General features: G+C 42.4%; 1 protein-coding gene across 2 annotated transcripts in view; it reads right to left on the bottom strand.

The window, feature by feature from the left end:
* Positions 1-19,444, bottom strand: part of robo1 (roundabout, axon guidance receptor, homolog 1 (Drosophila)) — a gene marked incomplete at its 5' end in the record, with an annotated part of 109,894 nt that overhangs the window by 26,920 nt on the left and 63,530 nt on the right. For both annotated transcript variants that reach the window (XM_035680383.1, XM_035680384.1), the window contains 8 exon segments: positions 1,311-1,516; positions 3,174-3,345; positions 3,530-3,654; positions 4,753-4,761; positions 9,083-9,210; positions 9,403-9,541; positions 10,796-10,916; positions 15,634-15,791. In XM_035680383.1, the coding sequence (XP_035536276.1) occupies positions 1,311-1,516; positions 3,174-3,345; positions 3,530-3,654; positions 4,753-4,761; positions 9,083-9,210; positions 9,403-9,541; positions 10,796-10,916; positions 15,634-15,791 (1,058 nt within the window).

Below are 19,444 nucleotides of genomic sequence, written 5' to 3'. Positions count from 1 at the left end.
CTGCTTAAAAATATACATACAGTTAAGAGACATATTCCTTTCATTCAAAGTGCAGGAGTTCATAAGAAAATAGAGCTTTCTCTCAGAAAAAAGTCTCGGATCAACACCTGGAGTTTGGATCCAGACATAAAACAAATCGTTTCTTGGCTCATGGTCTAAATTTCCTCCAGATTTAATTGAAATTGGTTGAAAAGCTTCTGAGATATACTGAGCTAACAGGCTAATAAATAAAACACAAAACATAACCCTGTTGGCAAAGGCATATTTTCACGCTGCTGCATTTTTAAAGATGTCTATTCTGTCAACTGCAGTCAAAGTCTGTGGGTAAGACAAATAATTCTGTTGTGGTTTGTTGGTGATGCATAGCATGCTAAGGGCTACTGTGCTGGCGTGAAGCAAAATGAAGAAAGAAAAACAGAGAGAGATAAATTGTGTGAATAACTGAATGTGAACATGACCCTCAAGCTGTGATTTTTTTTGTCTGGCAGGTACGAGAATGTATTAAATCTCAATGACAATAACACTCACGCGACCACATTAATAAAATAAATTACCTCTCGCATCAAAAACATCTTCATTAAAATGTTGTCAGGGAGAAATGACAAGTTCATTAATGTAAAGTGCCTGCGGAGTTTACTCAGCTACAGCAGGAGAGGGGTTCAGGCGCATCGCCTCCTGCCTGCCTCGCACTGGCGGTCCAATCACACTGCAATCTTGTCACCACAAGACATGCCAGCATTCATCAGAGCACCGCAAACTGACGCGAACTCTGACCCTGTGACGCCTCCATCTGGAAGACACGTCAGCACCCCCTACTTGTCTCTCCCTAAGAGTGTGTTCAGAATCACACAGCTTGCCATCACACGTATACGCTTGCACACAAAATTACACACAAAACCCACTGTGCTTGGTGACTGACAAAAACTACAGACTGTTCGACTTCACAGACTCCATTTCAAATCCACGACAACTAACTGACAGCCCACTGAGGGCTGGTTGCTGGCAGCGAACACATGCTTTATTTACCAACCAGCAGGGGTTCGCCCAGCACATTATGGAAGTGATATGGACAACTTTGAAGTATATTTGAATGGATTTAGACATTAAAGGCAGCCTAATAGAAAATATTGATTAAAACATAATTATATTTCTATAGAAATATAGAAATGCCAGGCGAGTTTATACTTTCATAGTCAAATTACAAACTCCAAATGCCACTGAACAGTACTGGGTGCTGGTGTAATTTTTTTTTTTTGCTTGATGTTAAAAAGGGATCTGAGCATGTTTGAACATGTGTACAGGTGTCTTACCTTTGCATAGCGTAACTGCAATGTGCCTGTGTCCAGCTGTTTGACCCTGGAGTCATGTGTGGACACCAAGACACCATCCTTCCTCCACAGGATGGTGGGGGTGGGGTTTCCTGATGCCACACAGTTGAGGGTCACTGTGCCATCCACAGCTACTGTCTGATTGGTTGGGCCCTGACGGATAACTGGTGGTGGGCGGTCTGACACAACTGCGGAAAAAGAAGAACGAGCAATTACGTGGAGAGGTGGAAAGAGAAAAACTGTGAAGGTGTTCATGTGCTGTAACAAGGACGGAAGGAACAGCGGATTCAGACAATTATATCCAACTTGTCTAAGAAAACACACAAAAGGCAGAGAATAGTGAGTATCTGACAAACAGCATGAAGCAATGTAAGGATGTGAAAACTGCAAGGGTAGTGGGAGAAGAATTAAATCCAATTTTAAAAACTGGAACTTTTCTAATCATTCAGCAGCAGGAGTCGAACTTAACCAAATAAAAGCAGCGTAATTAGAATGAAACAGCCTTAGATACTTCAGTCTTCTTGTTGCAGCTCAACCAGACGCCTGGCACTACCCATACGAACGCTTGAGGCCAACAATCCCCTAGCCCATCCCCCAGCCATAAAACACAAAACAAGGGAGAAAATGCTTTAAAAAAAAAAAAAAACATCTAGCCAGAACCAACAATGTTATTAGCATGAGGATGTTTAAACTCCTCCTCCCTGCCTCCCATTCTGTGAACCATGGGTGTTCAACCGGTAGACACAAACAACAAAGACAAAGAGAGAAAGCATGTATTTGACAGAGAGGAATGCTTTAATACAGAGAAAAGAGGGGAAGAGGAGGGAAAACTAGCAGATGTAAGAGTGACTTTAATTACATGCAACCAATAATTTTTTCATTTTTATTTTGTCTCTACTGTGTGTGATTCATCATGTTCCTGCTATAGGTTGTCTGCCTCCCTCTGATTATTATTATCATTCATAGCACTATTGATGACCATTGCTATCAACCCCACTGATTTACTATCAAGTTACATTCGGTGAGGAGCAATCGTATTAATACCTAACACAGTGTAAAGGCAACACATAATGATGTATGTATGTGTGCATGGATCCTCAGAACCATGCTGCGGTGTAATCTCTGGCCCACTTTGTCTTTGCTTTTGTGCCGGGGATGGTGCAATTACTAAAACATTGTCAGCATGACCTGTAATTACCAGATCTGCCTGTGGAGAAGTGGTGGCCTCAGAGCGGCCTGCTCACTTTAATAACTGTTATTATTATCCAGAGAGCATGACAGAATGAGAGAGAGAGATATGCTGCATACCATTGTAGGCCTGAAATGAAGAAGATTTGGTAAATGAAGGGATGAATTTAGGTGTGTCATAGACAAAATAATAGCTGCCCAGATCTCTGTGGGAATGGTGGAAATGAAGCCAAGGTTAGTCCAGGATTGGCTAGCAGAGTAATTAGAGGACCCAATCCAGACCTCACCACACAGCCACAGTCTTCCAACGGTAGACAGCAACAAGCCAGCCATGGAATACCAAAGGAGACATTAGCCAGTGTGAAGCCAGTGAAGCCAAATACTGAGCCACGGTCTGGGTGCACAGGCACCAGAGAGTCTCTACCTCTGACAGGAACACACTGAACAGGCCAGACCAAACCTCACAAACCTCAATTTGGATATTAATATGCTCTACAGCACCACCACAGCATTTCAGATGAACAGCATTATCCTCGTGAGCCAAAGATTATCTGAAATACCAATATTTATCCACTCAAGTTTTCTTTCAGTGTTTCTCCTAATTCCCACTGAAGCTTTGCTGTATGCAGAAACTGTGTTTATAGGAAGGTTGCTTACCATCAGTGACCTCTAGCAGAGCCTTGGTGATGACACTGCCAGCAATGTTGAGGGCCTGGCAGCTGTAGTATCCCACGTCTGAGCGTTCAGCATCCGTGATGGTCAGGTCCCCAGTCTGAGATACAGAGAATCGGCTGGAGGGTTGAGGAGGTTGGTAGGAGAATAGCAAATTCTGTGGGGGATGAAAACAGATCCCATAGAGGCTTTTATTAACAACTATTTGGCTAGAATAAGTTGATTGGACAGGCATATGCATAGTTCTTTCCAAAGCTCTGAATGAGTATGCTAGCATGTTCTCCAAAGGGATAAAGAGCCATTTTCAAATGAGAACCTTTATCATAGTTTATTTTGTTTACCTGACTGCCTTCCCGCTGCCAGAAAATAGCTGGCTGTGGGTTTCCAGTGGCTTCGCACTGGAAGGTGACGGTTCTGCCAACCCCAACCACCTGGTTCCTTGGTCTCACCACAAATGCCGGGGGCACTGGAGGACAGCCATGAGAATGGTTAACCATTGAATAGACAAATACACCATAGTATATCATTATAGTTATATTATTACTGTTACATTTGGTCTGGGTTAATTGAATGAAATGCAAAATACATTTCATTGCAGCTATAGTGCCTGTATATAAATCTGTTCTCAGGATTCAGGCTCTCTTTTAAAACTTTGCACGGTGTGTGCACAGCAGATTAAACAGTATGCTGATCAAATCCAAATGCAGGCATATTATAGATGTAATGAATAGAAAAAACAAGGGTTACTCCCATGCCCCCTCATTTGCATGGGCAAGGGCATGGACTATTAAAATTTACATGGAAATGGGGAATAAATTTGAGCCATCTGTCCATGCAGACACCCTCCAATAGCACAGGCCTCAACTAGGATGCAGTATGCATGCATCTTAATAACAAATTCCATCTCAGACTAAATGTGGTGTCATAGCCCAATGTCATCCATGTAGTTTTATGGTGACACTAAGCCTTACTGGTCTAATAAGCTATCTATGTGAAGACACACCCTGAGTATAGAGGTCCAGGGACAGGGCAGCTTATACCTTTAATTTCTGTTTGAACTGTTTTTATTTGGGTTTTCAGTAACAAAACAATTAGAAAAAAACAACCAAAAAACAAAACAAAAACAAAAAACAGATACATAGTTGCATGACCTTCACGTATTGCCGTATACATTTACTGTAAAATGGACTCTGGATACGTCCTCAAATACCATAAATCTGCTAACAGTGGATTATCCTTACAGGGGTTGTGTTATACATAAGGAAAAGCAATCTGAAAACTGTCATTGGAAATACAGACATAATTTGTCCGTGAATTAGATGGGGTGTTTGGTAATGCATAAAAGGGGAAAATAATAGAATGAAATGATGCGGCTTTACCTTGGAGGCCCAAGCTGAGCATATTTTTACCCATTAAGTCCTTTTGTCACTGTTGCCCATGACAACAGAAACATGAGTGCTGATTGGAGGGTGGAGAAGTGATGGGAGGAGGATGGAGGGGGGTTGTGACAGCTTCCTGTCTCTGTCAGGGCGGTGAATAGGTGACGGGTGACATTTCAACTTACCAGACACGACTAAAAAGGAAACAAAAACACAACAACAAAAAACCCAAAGATGAATAAATAAATAATAAACAGCATGACATAAAGAGAAGAGATAAGGAAAACAACAATGTGATGTCCATGGGTACAGAAAATCATGTTATTATTATTCTAGGAATAAAAGACATATCATATTTTATCCCGACTCAAACCCTAGGGATCACATGATACACACAGCAAAGAATAATTACCATGAGTGATCAGGAATGAGCACACAAAAGAAAACACTGCAGAACATCTGATTCAACATTCGTTCTTAGTTTTTGGACTTGCTCAAGGACAGGAAAGATTAAGTGAAACAAAATGACAAAAAGGACAATGCCATGAAACACACAAGACAGATGTTTTATGCTTAGCAACATTATGCTTTGTTTATTTTACTCCTTCTCTTTCCAGGTGTTGGTTGTGAAGGTGAACATCCCTGTAGCCTTAATGAGGTTTAGAGCACCCAGAGGAGCAGCTGGATCACAGCCCCTCAAAACACAGCCTTGCAAATGTAAGCCCGATTCATAAAACCACAAGGTGAATGTTAACTGTCACTCTTTGGCCGTAAATCTCCCCCGACCAATCACTCACCTTATCTAATCTGTCTGCTTCAACGGCTCCCACGGAAACATAAACGCTGTCAGTCAGAGTAATGACCAACCCCTCCCTCCTCCCCCTGCTGGCCTTTAAAATGCAGATAAGACTTACATCAAACACTCCCAGAAGAAGACGCTCACCGCTATTCATGTGCAAGAGGCTTTAGATACACACAATCCCGAGACCATACACACTCACAAATACACAAACCCCACTAAAACACCTACACACATGCATTCATGTGTGTCTGAGCCTTTAATTAGGTAACCCAACCTCTCCCATGCTGCTGTGATCACAGTTGTGGACCTGGAGGGAGAGGTGAGCCTAAAATCTGACCGGCCTACTTTGTTGTAGGCTTTCCGCTAGCTTACAGCGCAGAGGGGAGTCTCTATCAATAAGCTGATCAGAGCGGCTGAGGAAAAACACACTGAGCATTGTGGCCTCCAGCCCAATAGGAGGCAGGCTATGTACCAAAGACCACAGCAGAGATATTAGTAGGGATTTGAGCAGTCAGTGGGCCTGACATCAACACAAGAGCAGGCCTGCGTGCAGAGGATTTAGCATGATTAATAGTAGCTCCCACTGGGAGGTCTGTGGCATGCTTCAAATCTTGTGTCTCTCTCTGAGATTTTGTATACTGCACATCAACTGAAATGTGGTTTTCACAGCTTTGTGTGACAGTAATACACAGTACATGTACACGTTTTGATGGTTAGGATAAATTAAATGCAGAGATACAGAGATAGAGCGACACAAAGCATCAGTGCTATATGTGGCACCCAACCAGCTTTTGGTATTTATCATCACTAAAACAGTGTGCAGGCTGTTGACAAGAAGTTCCTCTAATTCACTCTCTTTTGGCACCAGTTCCAAGTCTCTTTCCAGACCCTTTACATGGGTTATTAGCAACGCTGCTCTGGGGACTACCATTCCATTCAAGACATTTCTATACATAAATCATTGCTAACGGCAAACTTAGCCAGCTGAGAAAAAAATAACACGTTGATTTTCTGAATTCTGTCCAATACAGTCTGAAACAACGTAGTTACATTCCTATGGTGGACTTCAACTGGTGAGGCCTAATTAACAAAATATAGTATGAACATTATCTTACCACAGCAGACCCAGATCAAAATGTCTTTGTGTGATTCCTAAATCACCTAAAAACAAACTCTTCCCTGTACACACACACAAAGCAGACGTAATTGCTGAACAGCCCATCACACTACTGCATTCTCATGTGGCTTAGATTAATGATTTTACGATGAAACTATAAATACGGCTGGTGACTTGGCCAATTATGCGTTTCTTCCATCAATCAACAAAATATTTTACTTGACATATTTATAAGTCCAAAGGAGGTGTAGTAGACTGACAAACGCACGTGTAAGACAATAATTCACTGATTAAGTTAGTAACGAGAGCAGAGCACATTGAAAGAAAAATAGCCCGAGGCACCACTTCCACAATGTCGGCATTGTTCACTGACAATCTGACCATGGAAGGTGTGAAAATCCCCCTCTGTCTACACAGAGCTGGATTCTTCTCTTAAACTGCCCAGCTCTTAAAAGGGATACGCTTTGTAGGACAATATCTTCAATATTGTATGTCTTGCTGTATCCCTAATATAATTTGCACAGACCATATTGCAATGATAAGCAAATTGCATAATGGGCACTGCAGGGAATGACTTCTATATTTAACAATTTATTTTTTATTTTTAAAAATCCAATGTTAATTCCATTGGTTTTATAGTCCATTTACACATCACAGCAGATTTAGCATAAAACTTGAGTTCAAAGAATATTTACATTAATTCCACTTCTTCCTTAAATATCGGATTACCCATTTTGTGGTATACTTCTCTCTGCCAGTAGCTCAATACCACTGAAATTATATTATTCAGCTGCTCAGTTATTCTTATGCAGTGGCTCGGCCATCTTGCCATACTTTGACTCTTGATGTAGGGCGACAGCATTGCCCACAAAACCCACAGACTAAACTCCTGCCCCCCACATTACTGTTGTCTTCACTACTACAGCGGCATCTTACTACCTATACGTTTCTGCTATACTTTGGCCTGTTTAGACCTACAATTACCCGGCTTTCCTTTCCTTTCCTATGCCCACATCTGTAATTAGAAGCATGTCATTTCCGGGCGTGGGACTGTGGCCTGCTTGTCTTTAATTAGCTGGACTACTCAGTGCCCACAGCCTCCCTGGCCTCCTCATGTCCTGGTCTTGGATTGAGCTCAGGAACCTGAAGAGTTGATGGAAATGGTTCTAGGAACTTTGAAAGCTTGGAGGCCTCAGTCCGATCTAACCATGAGAGTACAGAGAGGAGTCCTATGATTTTATGCCATGCCTTTCACCTGGTCTTACAAGAAAAGAAAGTCCTGACATTTGTCCCCTGAATTTGTGGCAGAGGTTCTTCTTTGTTGAAGTGAAATCAATTTAAGTGCTTTTACTTCAGTTTTCATGCCTTTCTAACTCTTATAACATGGGGGGTTGAAAGCCATAATGTATGAATAAAGGGTCAGTGCCTTGTTCTGCATGCAGGCAACAGGGATTTGGCCTGAGGTTAAGACATTTCATTTCCACTGAGGACAAGCATGGTTTTAGCATTTCAAATATGATTCTAAGCCAGGAGAACAGCTTATTGAACCAGTGCATCAATGCTGTTCCCTTTCATCAACTTAGCTTTCATTAGGGAGAGGGAAAGAGTGAAAAAAGGCAATAAGAGAAGTAGATATATTGATGGTTGTATTGGCAGGTGTGCCTAATTTTGCTTTTCAACCCGATCTAAAGATTGCTGTCTTGTGGAGAAAATCAAGAAATAATTTCAAAGTGTAGCCATGTGAAGATGAAGTATCTGTGTTTGAGGGTGGGGGTTTGCAGAGGAATGAAATTGCCTTGTCTCTTTCTATCTGTGCTGCACTGACTGCTGGGAGTGACATTAATATGACTGACCTCACCGCAGAAACCTCTCCCCCTCTATCCTCTTCACCACAATCGCCCCCAGCCCCAATTCCCAACCCGTTCTGCATCAGTGGTGAGCCACCACCAAGACCAACATACTCACTGTCCTTTCATCCAGTCCCCATCTCCCATGCACTAAGCCTCCTCCTCCTTCCCTCCCGTCTTCTCTCACCCGACTCCCAACATTCCCATTAGTTTGGCGTTAAATGGCCCCTGTGTTCCTCTGATTCTCAGGAGGGTTTTGGGGTGATCCCAGCCCCCAGTTCCTCTGAATGGTTTCTTTCTGAATGTTCACACTCTGTGACCGGCTGCTTTATATTCCAACTGTGTTAATAAGGCGTCCAATGGGGAGGGCCACAGGAGACACACACATATTCCATAGGTTTTCAAGTAGTACTGTACGTCTTAAAACATGAAGGAAGACAGGCCTCTGGAGAAATGCCACTTGTATAGGGCAAATGAAATCGATTGCTGTTGAGCTCCCATGTGCCCAACTCTACAGCTGTTATGGATTTTTACGTTTCTTTTTATTAGAAATCAATCAGCTAATTGAGAGAGAATAGTTGAAAGTGATGACCATGTAGTACTAAAGCTGAAGGCTATTATTACAATGAGGCTGGGCTAAATTGCATTTGAATCAAGCTGCACAATAACCCAAAATGGAAATAAATTAAGAATAGCTGTCCAAGGGGCTGTAAATGAAATATTTGGCTGACTGAACAGAAGACTCTTACCGTGGACGGTGAGCGTGGCCGACGCCTCCGCCTTGCCCACCATGTTCTCGGCCACGCAGGTGTAGGAGCCTACATCAGCTGAGGTCAGACGACGGATCTTCAGGGTGTGGTCCTCACGAATCTCATATCTAGATTAAAAATGGTGTTCATGTATCAATTGTTGTCAAACACACAAAAACTTTGTATACACAGAGTTACTCAATGCAACATGCGTCAGCTGACGACACAGACAAAAGCGAGCAAGGGATCAAACAAAGACAGCGAGAGGGTGAGGGAGGAAGGTATTGTGTAATGAAAGGGGACCAGTCGGTGAGTCATACCTTCCTTTGGGCAGGTCACCATCGTCTTTCCTCCAACGCACGGTGGGAACTGGGTCGCCACGGGCCTCGCACCTGAATTCTACACTTTGGTCGACTAACACCACCTGGCTGCCTGGGCGACGTACAAAGCTGGGACGCTCTGCATAGATCAAAACAGTACACAAATGAAAACACACAGAGCACAGAACAGTAGTACTGTTTTGATTAAGTTAAAGTAATTAAATCCGTTGCTTTGATTGCCTCAATACATTTTGGCTTTGTTCTTTACAGTAAGGCTTTAGATCTAACTTTGAAATTAAGAAACTCAGTGGAAAAAGCCATCTTGAAAATAAGCTTAGTTAAAATAATTTAGGTTTAGTTCCTGTGAGGTGTCCTGGAATAAAAAATAATGAAATAATGTGAAATAATCTAATTGGGTTTGTCTACAGAGACACGATATGTGAAGGCAAAAGCCAATTTATGGTTAACGGCACACATTAAATAAGTCAAAAATACTGTCTAGACAGTACACATACGCCACAAAGACAGGAAACAGTTACCGCTCTGTAGTACCGTTTATGGTTTTAATTACACATGACAAGGCAGTATATTAATTGAACAAAGGACACTGAACAAGACCTGACACAGAAAGTCTAACCGTTCATGTCATCTTGTTAATACCGTCACACTAAAGTCCGACTCCCTCTGGTCACCAAATCAGTGCAGGGTCACCACAGCACTTCTAATCTCTTTATTTATTTATTTATTTATTTATGATTTTCTGAGGCTATAAAGATCATTGCTTGCTTTGAACACATTTAAACAGACTTGGTCCCAAAAACTAAACCAGGTGGTTTATGATTAACCAGAGTTTCTGGGTTTCTCACTCACATGGACCAACACAAAAGGCCTTGTTTAAGCCCTGACAGTATTATTTCACTATAATTACTTATCTTTTTACGAAACCTGCTTTGTTGTTGTTCTGTTTTACAGGTTATAAGAGGTCTCTGAGAAGAAGAGGTGGATGAATTAAGAAAGCTAGCAATAAAATCAGGAGTCTGGACATGTTCTGCGCTTGGGACACAGGAGAGGATCGGGGTCAGAGGTCACTCATGGTGAAATAAGGTGCAGCTGGTCATACGAGAGGAGCTGCTGGGGCCAGCGTGGGATTCATAGCTAAGTGTGAGATTGGAGGTCATCTCACACTCTATCTGATAAAGGTCAGTGACACCATTTAGTTCCCTGGGAGATAGACAATCAAACCTTAACATCTGGATTCTGTTTTTCACTGCAGACAAACAGAAGAAATAAATGTGTGCAGATGTGTGTGTGGGTGGTTTTGGGTTGTATGTGGGCAGACAGTAAAGTAGACAACAGATTGAGATACTCTAATAGAGAAAAAAGGATCAATTACCAAGTACAGTAAGTTCAGCTATTTCACTTTCGCGTTCTCCAACCATGTTTGTGCCAACGCACACATACTTCCCAGCGTCACTCTTCCGGGCATTAGTGATCATCAGCTTTCCTCCACGTATCTGAAGGGAATAGAAGAGGAGGAGGTGAGAGGCTAAACATAAAAAAACAGCAATATTAGAGTATGAGAGACACTTGGGGCCTGTGGTTGACACAGCGAAAACAGAAAACAGCATAGCTCAAACATTACAAAACATTTCCTGATTGCATTTAGGAATGCCTGAGAGCATTCACTTACCAAAAAGCCATTACAACACCATGATGAAATGTACTCACAAACACATAATGGCTTGGTGCTAAAGAGGGTTTTTTATTTGATGTTTTGCTCTGAGCTCACACAGAGAGAAACCAACTGGACTACTCTATCTCTCTAGTTGCTTTTTGCTGTTCCCACTCAGCTTCCACTTGAAGTCTAAATCAGTCTGCCTCTTCCTCCTCTGGGTAAGCTGAGCCAAAGAACACTTTCCCAATCCAACACAACTGCAGGTCCCTGAGGGAACACCTGAGGCACCGCAGGACTGCAAGCACTTTTCCAGTCGCTGCAAAGAGCATCAGGACAGTTTTATCTATTATTGCCAGGAATGTTGCAAAGAATAGGTTTCTTAGAATTGTTTCTGTGTATGCATCAACTGCTAGTGAGAGCAAGTGAACATGTATTCAAGCACATACACCCAGCAGTGAGTGTGTGTTTGTCCAGGTGAATGTCATGTCTGTTATTTCCCAGGGCTTTGATTACAGGCCAGAGGAGGTGCTTTGTTCTCAGACAGTCAGACAGGCAGCCCCAGCCCCAGAAAAGGCCCCTCAGCCCTTCTCTCAGCTCACAACCATGCCAGTCAGTGCAGAGACAGACAATAGCATGGTGCACCAATGATCTCTGCGCCTTGATGGAGCTTAAGGTTTTAAATGCACACATCAGACTGCAAGACCAGGACCACCACCTGCAAGCCTGTAACTGATACCCTCATTAGAGAACCACTGACAGAGAACTTGACACACAATATTGCAAAAATCTGCTTTCCCAATGACTACAATGTTAAACTCAAGCCCTCCGACATGTGTGTTCACATGCAAGCTATGATATGTCTGAGTAAATGTACATACCTGTACTTTACATACTGTGCATACAGTCAAGTTTTAACCACTTGCACATGATGGACAGCTAAAACAGTGTGTATATCATATAACGCTTTTAGTTTTTATAAAGTAGCCAGGGCAAGTCAAGATTCTTGAGGGACAGCTTTGCAACATTCTTCTGGTTCTGAGGCATTCCTCAGCCCTTCACCCCTATTTAATATTCATGGTAAAGCAGGAGGTAGAGAGACTTGAAGAGGCTGTGGAAGGCTGGCTTATTTAGGGCACCCTGTGGTGCTGGAGGGGTTTGAAGTATCATTATGTTACTGTTTGTTTGAGGAAAGGCTTAACAGCTAAAACACTGTGACACTCACAAAGGCCCAAGGTCAGGGCAGACCATACAGCAGAGAGAGAGGGGGGTGTACTGTTGGGTCCACAGGGCTTTAACATGAGGATCCACTTAAGGCCCCGTCTTCTCTATCCATATTCTTACCTCTGTGGCAGTTTCTCCACAGGCATATTTGGAGTGCCAGAGCAGTGGGGACTCTGAGAGCTGGCTAAAGTAAATGAATGCAGCAGTGGCCCTCTTTTTCTCTGCATGCATATCCTCTCCACAAAACGCAGCGGAGCACACAGGCTGCTGAAAGCCCCTACAATCTGACCATTATCCCTGCATTACAGGGAGATGGCTCTATCCTGTTGCCTTTTGTCTCATGTCATTTGGCAATGCTGATAATGAAAAACCCCCTATTCAGCATGCACTCTGTTGGTATTCACACAGCAGTTAATTTTCCAGACTGATAATTAGCCACAACTATTGCACAAAAGCACGAGGATAATGTGCTGCATTTTGGCCATTTATGATGTTGCCGACAGACTATTGCTCTAAGCAGACAATGGTCTAAGCTTAAATACTGGCATTTCCCTGTTTCACTTTATTAATCCTTTACTCATTGTTCCTGAAAGACCTGCTTGACAAAGTTGAGAGGAATGCGGCCAGCTGTTGCTAGTGGCACAGCAGCATTACAGGGTAATAGACCTACCTCACTTTTTATGGCTCAGTGGGAAACTTTTCACAACCACCCCACATGAAGTCATGGATATATGTGAGATGGCACACAGCATGTCATTGGTGTTTACACACAGCTGACTAAAATAGATAGAAAAACAGAAGGGTTCCTTCTGATGTGTTTGCCTCTCTCTGAAGTGCGCTCCCTCCTCTTTATGCTGCGGCCACCAAAGCCGAGCCGACCCATCCCAGTAAAGTGCAGCACAGAGAGAAAATCCCCACTGCAGGTGGTTTGGGACTTTGCTCTGATCACCAGTGATCACCAAGGAGACTGCACGTTCCAGCATGTTGCATGGTGGGAGGAATGGACTAAACCAAACACAACAATGCAAAGGGGCCGTTTGACGAGCTCAGCTGTTCATCACATTATAAAGATTCCACCCTCTGCTTCCCCTCTACAGTCCTATATTCATTTATACCAAATTTACTATATCATGAACAAATTCTGGATCGCCCAATGATTGTCCTATTTCTAACGCAACTGTTAACATGGGCGTCCACAGGACAGCGTACAGACTAATCTGTCAACACAGTTGATTACACATACTTAGTACTACTTTAAAAGTGGTCATTTGGGAATGCTCAGTCTGTGAGGTTTTGTGCTTGACAGTACGTTTATAGTGAGCAACACCAGCTGGTCCATGCAGCACTGTTAAATCTACCAGACCCTATTCTCAGTTCCCCAACACTGCTGCAGGCTACAAGGACACTCTGAGTCATTTAGACTGTGTTAGAGCAGCAGTGTTCACAACATTTACTCCAAGGATTTCAACCATCAGTGCACATCATCACATATACAGCAGCAAGAATAAGTCCTTACTTCTACCATGCATGGGATGAGATGGATGTTATTGCAAAAATGACATATAAACAACAGAAAGAGTGTGTGTTTGTGTGTGTGTGTGTGTGTTGTAAGTGGGGCTAAAATTATGGGAAAGGCCATGAGTGCAAGAGCACCATGCATAATACTGAGTTGAAACAGGGCTGCTTTATCCCCAAAGTACTTCACCTTTAACAACTATTAACAACAACCTGTTTGCAATTAGGTGATGAACAAAAAATTAAAAGACAGATGATGAAATAGATGGAGGCATGCATTTTTTTCATTTAATAGAAGAGCAAATCAAATGCCCAACATAAATTGTCTTGAATGTCAATTTAGGAAATATAGGATGTTAAATTTTACCTTAAATACCGCGGAAAGTGGACAAATAGGTAGTAAGGTGTACACACACCTAAATACACAATATATGCAGGACCCAAATGTGTAGAAAACACAAGAGATACGGAGATAAATCAAAGGCCACAAGAGTTCACTACATGGCATAGAGGTTTCGTGCTTATCAGTAACTGACTTAACTCAGGGACAGATATGATTTGTTCTCTTTAAACTGAATTATGCGCTCATTTCTTTCAATTATGCTGCTCAGCGGCCAGACACGGACTCTTAATCTTCTGCCTGTGCAGCCTAAAAAAAGATATAGAGAGAAAGAATACTCGCATTGTTTAGGAGTTTGAATTGTGATCAGGGCTCAATGCACCCAACCTCTACTGGCGCTCACTGAGCAAAACTGTGTTTAGTCATGTATAATCCAAGACAGCCAACAGCAATAAATCACTGTTTTAACTTTTAACCGAGTAATGAAAATGTATTTAGCACAACTAGCCCGGGCTGGATTTGAGCACTATACTACAGGCATACAGAGTGGAACATCTTTATTAGTATGCTGTATTTATTATCTGGGGAAGATTTGATTTTCCATGACTGTACTGTGAAGTTAGCCATCGTCAGCACTTGGGGACCAAACTATTTGACTGTTCAACAACTGCACAATGTGCAGAACCTAAAACCCCAACAGGCTAATTGTTAAAATGGGATCCAGACCCACATCTAACTACTTACTTCTCACTACCTGCCTGTGTTAGCTGAGTGCTGAGTCAGAGTATTTTATTTCCCTAAAGCACACATCCAATCAGTATAATCAAACACAACTAAAAGTCTCTTCCTGCTTAAGAAAAACAACTATGGACACAAAGTCGTGTTTGGTTGAAACAGTTTGAACTAGTATTATTCAAGACAGGCCTTTGGTAAGCAAGCTCGATAGCTGATTGAGACTGCAGGGCTAGCTGGGCTGTTGTTTTAATTAAAGCTGAATAATTGGTGGTTTGGTTGTAAACCAAATGTAGAGAGTTGGTTAGAATCTGCATGCACTGCTGCTGCTGAGTACAACTTTCTTCTCTTTGATTCTGGTCAGCTCATTTCTCCCTCTTAATCTACGCTTCTCCTAGTTGATTTCATCAGCAAACCATCCCTGATCAATGCACTGCTGCTGACTGATGGAGCAACACTGATTCTATCTACCTCAGTCATTAAAGGTTGTAGCAACCAAAATAGGCTGTTTTGGGTTCGGTAATTGCAATATGTGAATAATGAGACAAACAAATCAATCTTTCAATAAACACTGAAGTGGTGGTAATGACTTGGCCTGCATCACTGGGTCATTCTATTTCATACATTTAAACACATCATCCTTATATACAAAGCAGTCTTCAGGCATCAGTAGATGAGCCTACGTGTCAGCAATAACAATGTTAAAGTCACTGCAGTTTCCAGAGGGAAAAAAAAAAAAAAGTCTTACAGTGATTCTCTCATCTCGGTCATCAATGTTTATTCCATCTTTTTTCCATGATATGGTAGGTTCAGGATGTCCACGTGGAGGTTGACACTCCAGGACTGCCGGCTCTCCAGCTGCCACGATCACATCTGCAGGGTTTTGTCGGAAGTCATCACGTAGAACTGCAAAGAAGAAAAAAAGAAAACAGACAAAATGTCAATACATCCTATATAGAGGAAAAACACAGAAAATGAACAGTTAAAGATGCAGATGATTGAAATTAATAAAAAACAAATCATAACATTTGTTGTTGCTACATTTATAAAGCAGAAGGCAACTATTAAAACAGGCAGTAACCATGGTTTAAAACACATAATTAGTTCTGCACAGATGAAAAATGTAAGGCACACATCACTATTGATTTAATGCACCAGCCTGCATGAAAACTGTAACAATCTTACCAAAACCATATTGTACTGACTACATAGAAAATGGTATATAGGCTACTGCATATACTGCACTACGCTTCTTGTTTTAAATGGCCTGCTTTCTCCCATATAACCTAACTTTCAATAAGCTTTGCAACAGTGATGATAAATAAATATCTGTGCCCATCAACATCTCTAATAGCAATGACCTTCCTCTTTGTTGACCGAACTACACAGACCTACATATAATCATGCACACACACACACTTCAATATACACTGCTCATCACCTCTCTATCATCGCTTCTTCATATCTCCCTGACATTACATATTTACATCCCATGCGCTCATACACCCGTGCTATCTTAACATAGATGAAAATCCACATTAGATCCAATCCACCATTGCTGCCTTTCTTAGGACTTTCGTATGATATGATTCTTATTTGCATTGATTTTTCCTTGTAGAGGTGCTGTAAAAAAGATGACACATGGATTTTCATTATTCAGACATAAGAGATCCACAGCTTCTCATTTCTAAGTCTAATTTGATGCCGAGTAGATGTGAAGGTTTAAAGAGATGAACTGAGAAATTCTGATTTTCAAGTGGGGCAGAATGCAAAATTACAAACCTGCCTCACCTAAATTCATTAGTCCTTTCCTGCCTGCCTTATCAGAATATCAAATCAATATCATTACAAAGTGGTAACTGCAACAATATCTATTTTCTGAGGGGCAGAAGAACCACATATCTCCAGACTCCATATCTCTGGTGTTACAGATAAACTGGAGGTTTATTGAGAGGGGAGAAAATAATGAAAAAGCAACAAGCTCCCTTCTGCACACAGTGTGCCAGTAATCATTTTCCCAGCTTCACTGCGTATACATATAAAAACATATGAAAACAGTGCTTGTAAATTTCAGGCTGAAATTCAGACCACACACTAAGTGTGCGAGGGGAGTGCAATGTGTGAATGTGCATTGTTATCCCTTTGTATGTATGGAGAAATAATGTGAATGTATGCTTGTGTCTGTGTTTTGGGGATAAAACCGAGCATTTTCCATTCGTTGTCTCACGCTCCTCAGCTTGCTCAAAAGTCACCTCAGTCGCAGATCAAAGTCAGGCTCACCCTGGGACCCCTCACCTACTGACAGCCAACAAATTCCTAACTAAACCCTTTAAGCACTTAATTGGTCATTGCTGAGCCCAGATACTGCTGTCTGCTTCTTGTAATGTGGAGTGTGAATCCAATCCAACAGGAACCTGATTTCAGAGTAAGATGGGCAGCAATAGCTTACCCTGTCCCTTTGCTGCATCACACCCACACTGCCCTACGCACAGCTGTAACATTACGCAGCCTCAATTCTTAAGGAACAATATTTATCAGAAACAAAGGTTGTCACATATTTTGTGACTCATCTGCTGTGACCGCCTACGAGGAGGAGGCATACTTCTACAGATATACGCACAGTATGCTGAACATGAAGATGAATAATGATTACAGTATGTGTGTGACCCTCTAAATTTTCTACAGCCTGATCCAAGTCAAACTCAGCACTGCAGCTGCATGATGAGTGAGCTCATTTGGTGTGGTTAAAAGCAGATACAGCCATCCAGGAATGTAAATGTAAACACTAAACATCCGATCCATTAGAGCACCAGCTCCATCTGAAGAAACACTGTCTCTATTTGTCTCAGCAAGTTCAACCTGATGAGCTTTATTGTAAATATCAGCCTTGAGTATCAAGGTGACTCAAACATCAAAGATGCAGTGTCCAGATTTGGCTTAGATAATATTCAAGAGTGCATTTTTTACTTAAAAATTCAAATTTTCTTGTTTTTGAGTATAAAATTGTAAACATACTGCATCAGCTGGTGACAATGACCTGTTGATCAAGAGTATATATACTTAAGAAATTGGTAAAGAGACTGTGAGAGAATACATGTTTTTCCTGGACAGCTAATGCAAAGCCTGTATTAAGTGCTTGGGTGAGTAAGTCAGTAACATGTCCTCTCAGTGGGTCTCTACCCACCCTGCTGGCCTCACTGTAACTCTTCCAGCTTACATGCAGATGCATCTGTCCCTCTGGAAAATAAAAAGGGATTTGAGGGGAGGAAAAGAGGGGAAAAATGGGATGCTGCATTGACTATTTGAAGGCCCGGGGGAGAGCTGGCATCAGCCAGTGTTTACACCAACAGCGCAGTGACCTCCACCGCTCCTCAACAGCACTCACTCCCCCACCTCGCTGCCCTCTCTCCTCCTCCAAACCAACACCTCTTTGTTATAAACACAGCTGAGTGCAGCGCAGCAGACAGCCCCGAACATCTGCGTAGTGGAAAACAAAATCCTCTGGGATGGAGGCAGAATGAGCAAAGAACGAGACAGAGGCAGCCAGACAGTCTGTCAGACAGACAGACGGACCCAGATCTGGATGGGGTACAAAGCCCCAACTCTTCCGCCAGAAGCCCTGTCAGATCCGGAGATGTGGTGGAATCAGTTGCCTCTGGCCCCCCTGGTTTAAATAAGACATCCAGCGTCCCTCCTTCTTGTATACATACTGCATGAGGCCCTGCTCGCCTGACTCCCTAGCTGTTCTTGTTCTAGGACCTGGAATTGGGTGAAAAAATGGGATAGAGAGGCTCTCACGCTGTGTGCTGTCCTGAAAGTGTGTGTGTGGTGTGGTCTGTGTCTGTGTTTGGGATAATGAGCCTACTCTACCATTCTGTCTCTCTAGTGAGCCTGCAGCTGTCCCCTAGCAGATAATATTTCCTGCGCTATTAACAGGGAGGCCAAGCTCAGTGTGTGTGTGTGTGTGTACAGAGAGAGATTTTCAGTTTGCGGTTTAATATGTGGAAATGGGCCAAAGTCACAGGTCCCAGCATGAAGACGCCTCTTTGTCCGTCCTGGATTTACTCAAATATGCTGATGATGGGATGAAACGGAGTGAATATCCGGACCTGGACAGATATCAATACGCTTTCTCAAGGTAAAGGGACCTTTTCTGCATTGCATTTCCTCTTTTCAGAAGGCTAAGAACAGAACATCTCATCTGGCTGACATGCCTCGCTGCAAGACAAACAGCTGACTGTGCATAAAACAACGATATCTATCAAAGCAGAGGTTTAGTTTGCAGTAGCAAGCATCTGTTGGGCCCTGCCAAGCCCAGTCTGACCACACTCTACTGTACTGTATGATAAATCGTTCCCCAGGTCCACAGTAGCAAATTGGAGCTATGCTGAGGCTAACGCAATTAGTTGCCATCATTTCTTACATCCAAACCATCCTTTAAAGGTCAGCTGAGATGGCTGCTCTCAGCTCTAAAAACTCCCAGGTTCATCGCCCCCACAAACTATCCCCGTCCACCCACACACTCGCACATAAGCTTGCGCACACACATACACACACAC

Source organism: Morone saxatilis, unplaced genomic scaffold, assembly GCF_004916995.1.
Source record: "Morone saxatilis isolate NCDOM2014 unplaced genomic scaffold, NCSU_SB_2.0 Contig8, whole genome shotgun sequence".
Classification (NCBI taxonomy): domain Eukaryota; kingdom Metazoa; phylum Chordata; class Actinopteri; family Moronidae; genus Morone; species Morone saxatilis.
The sequence above is the reverse complement of the archived record's forward strand: the minus strand, read 5'-3'. Positions and strand labels throughout refer to the sequence as shown.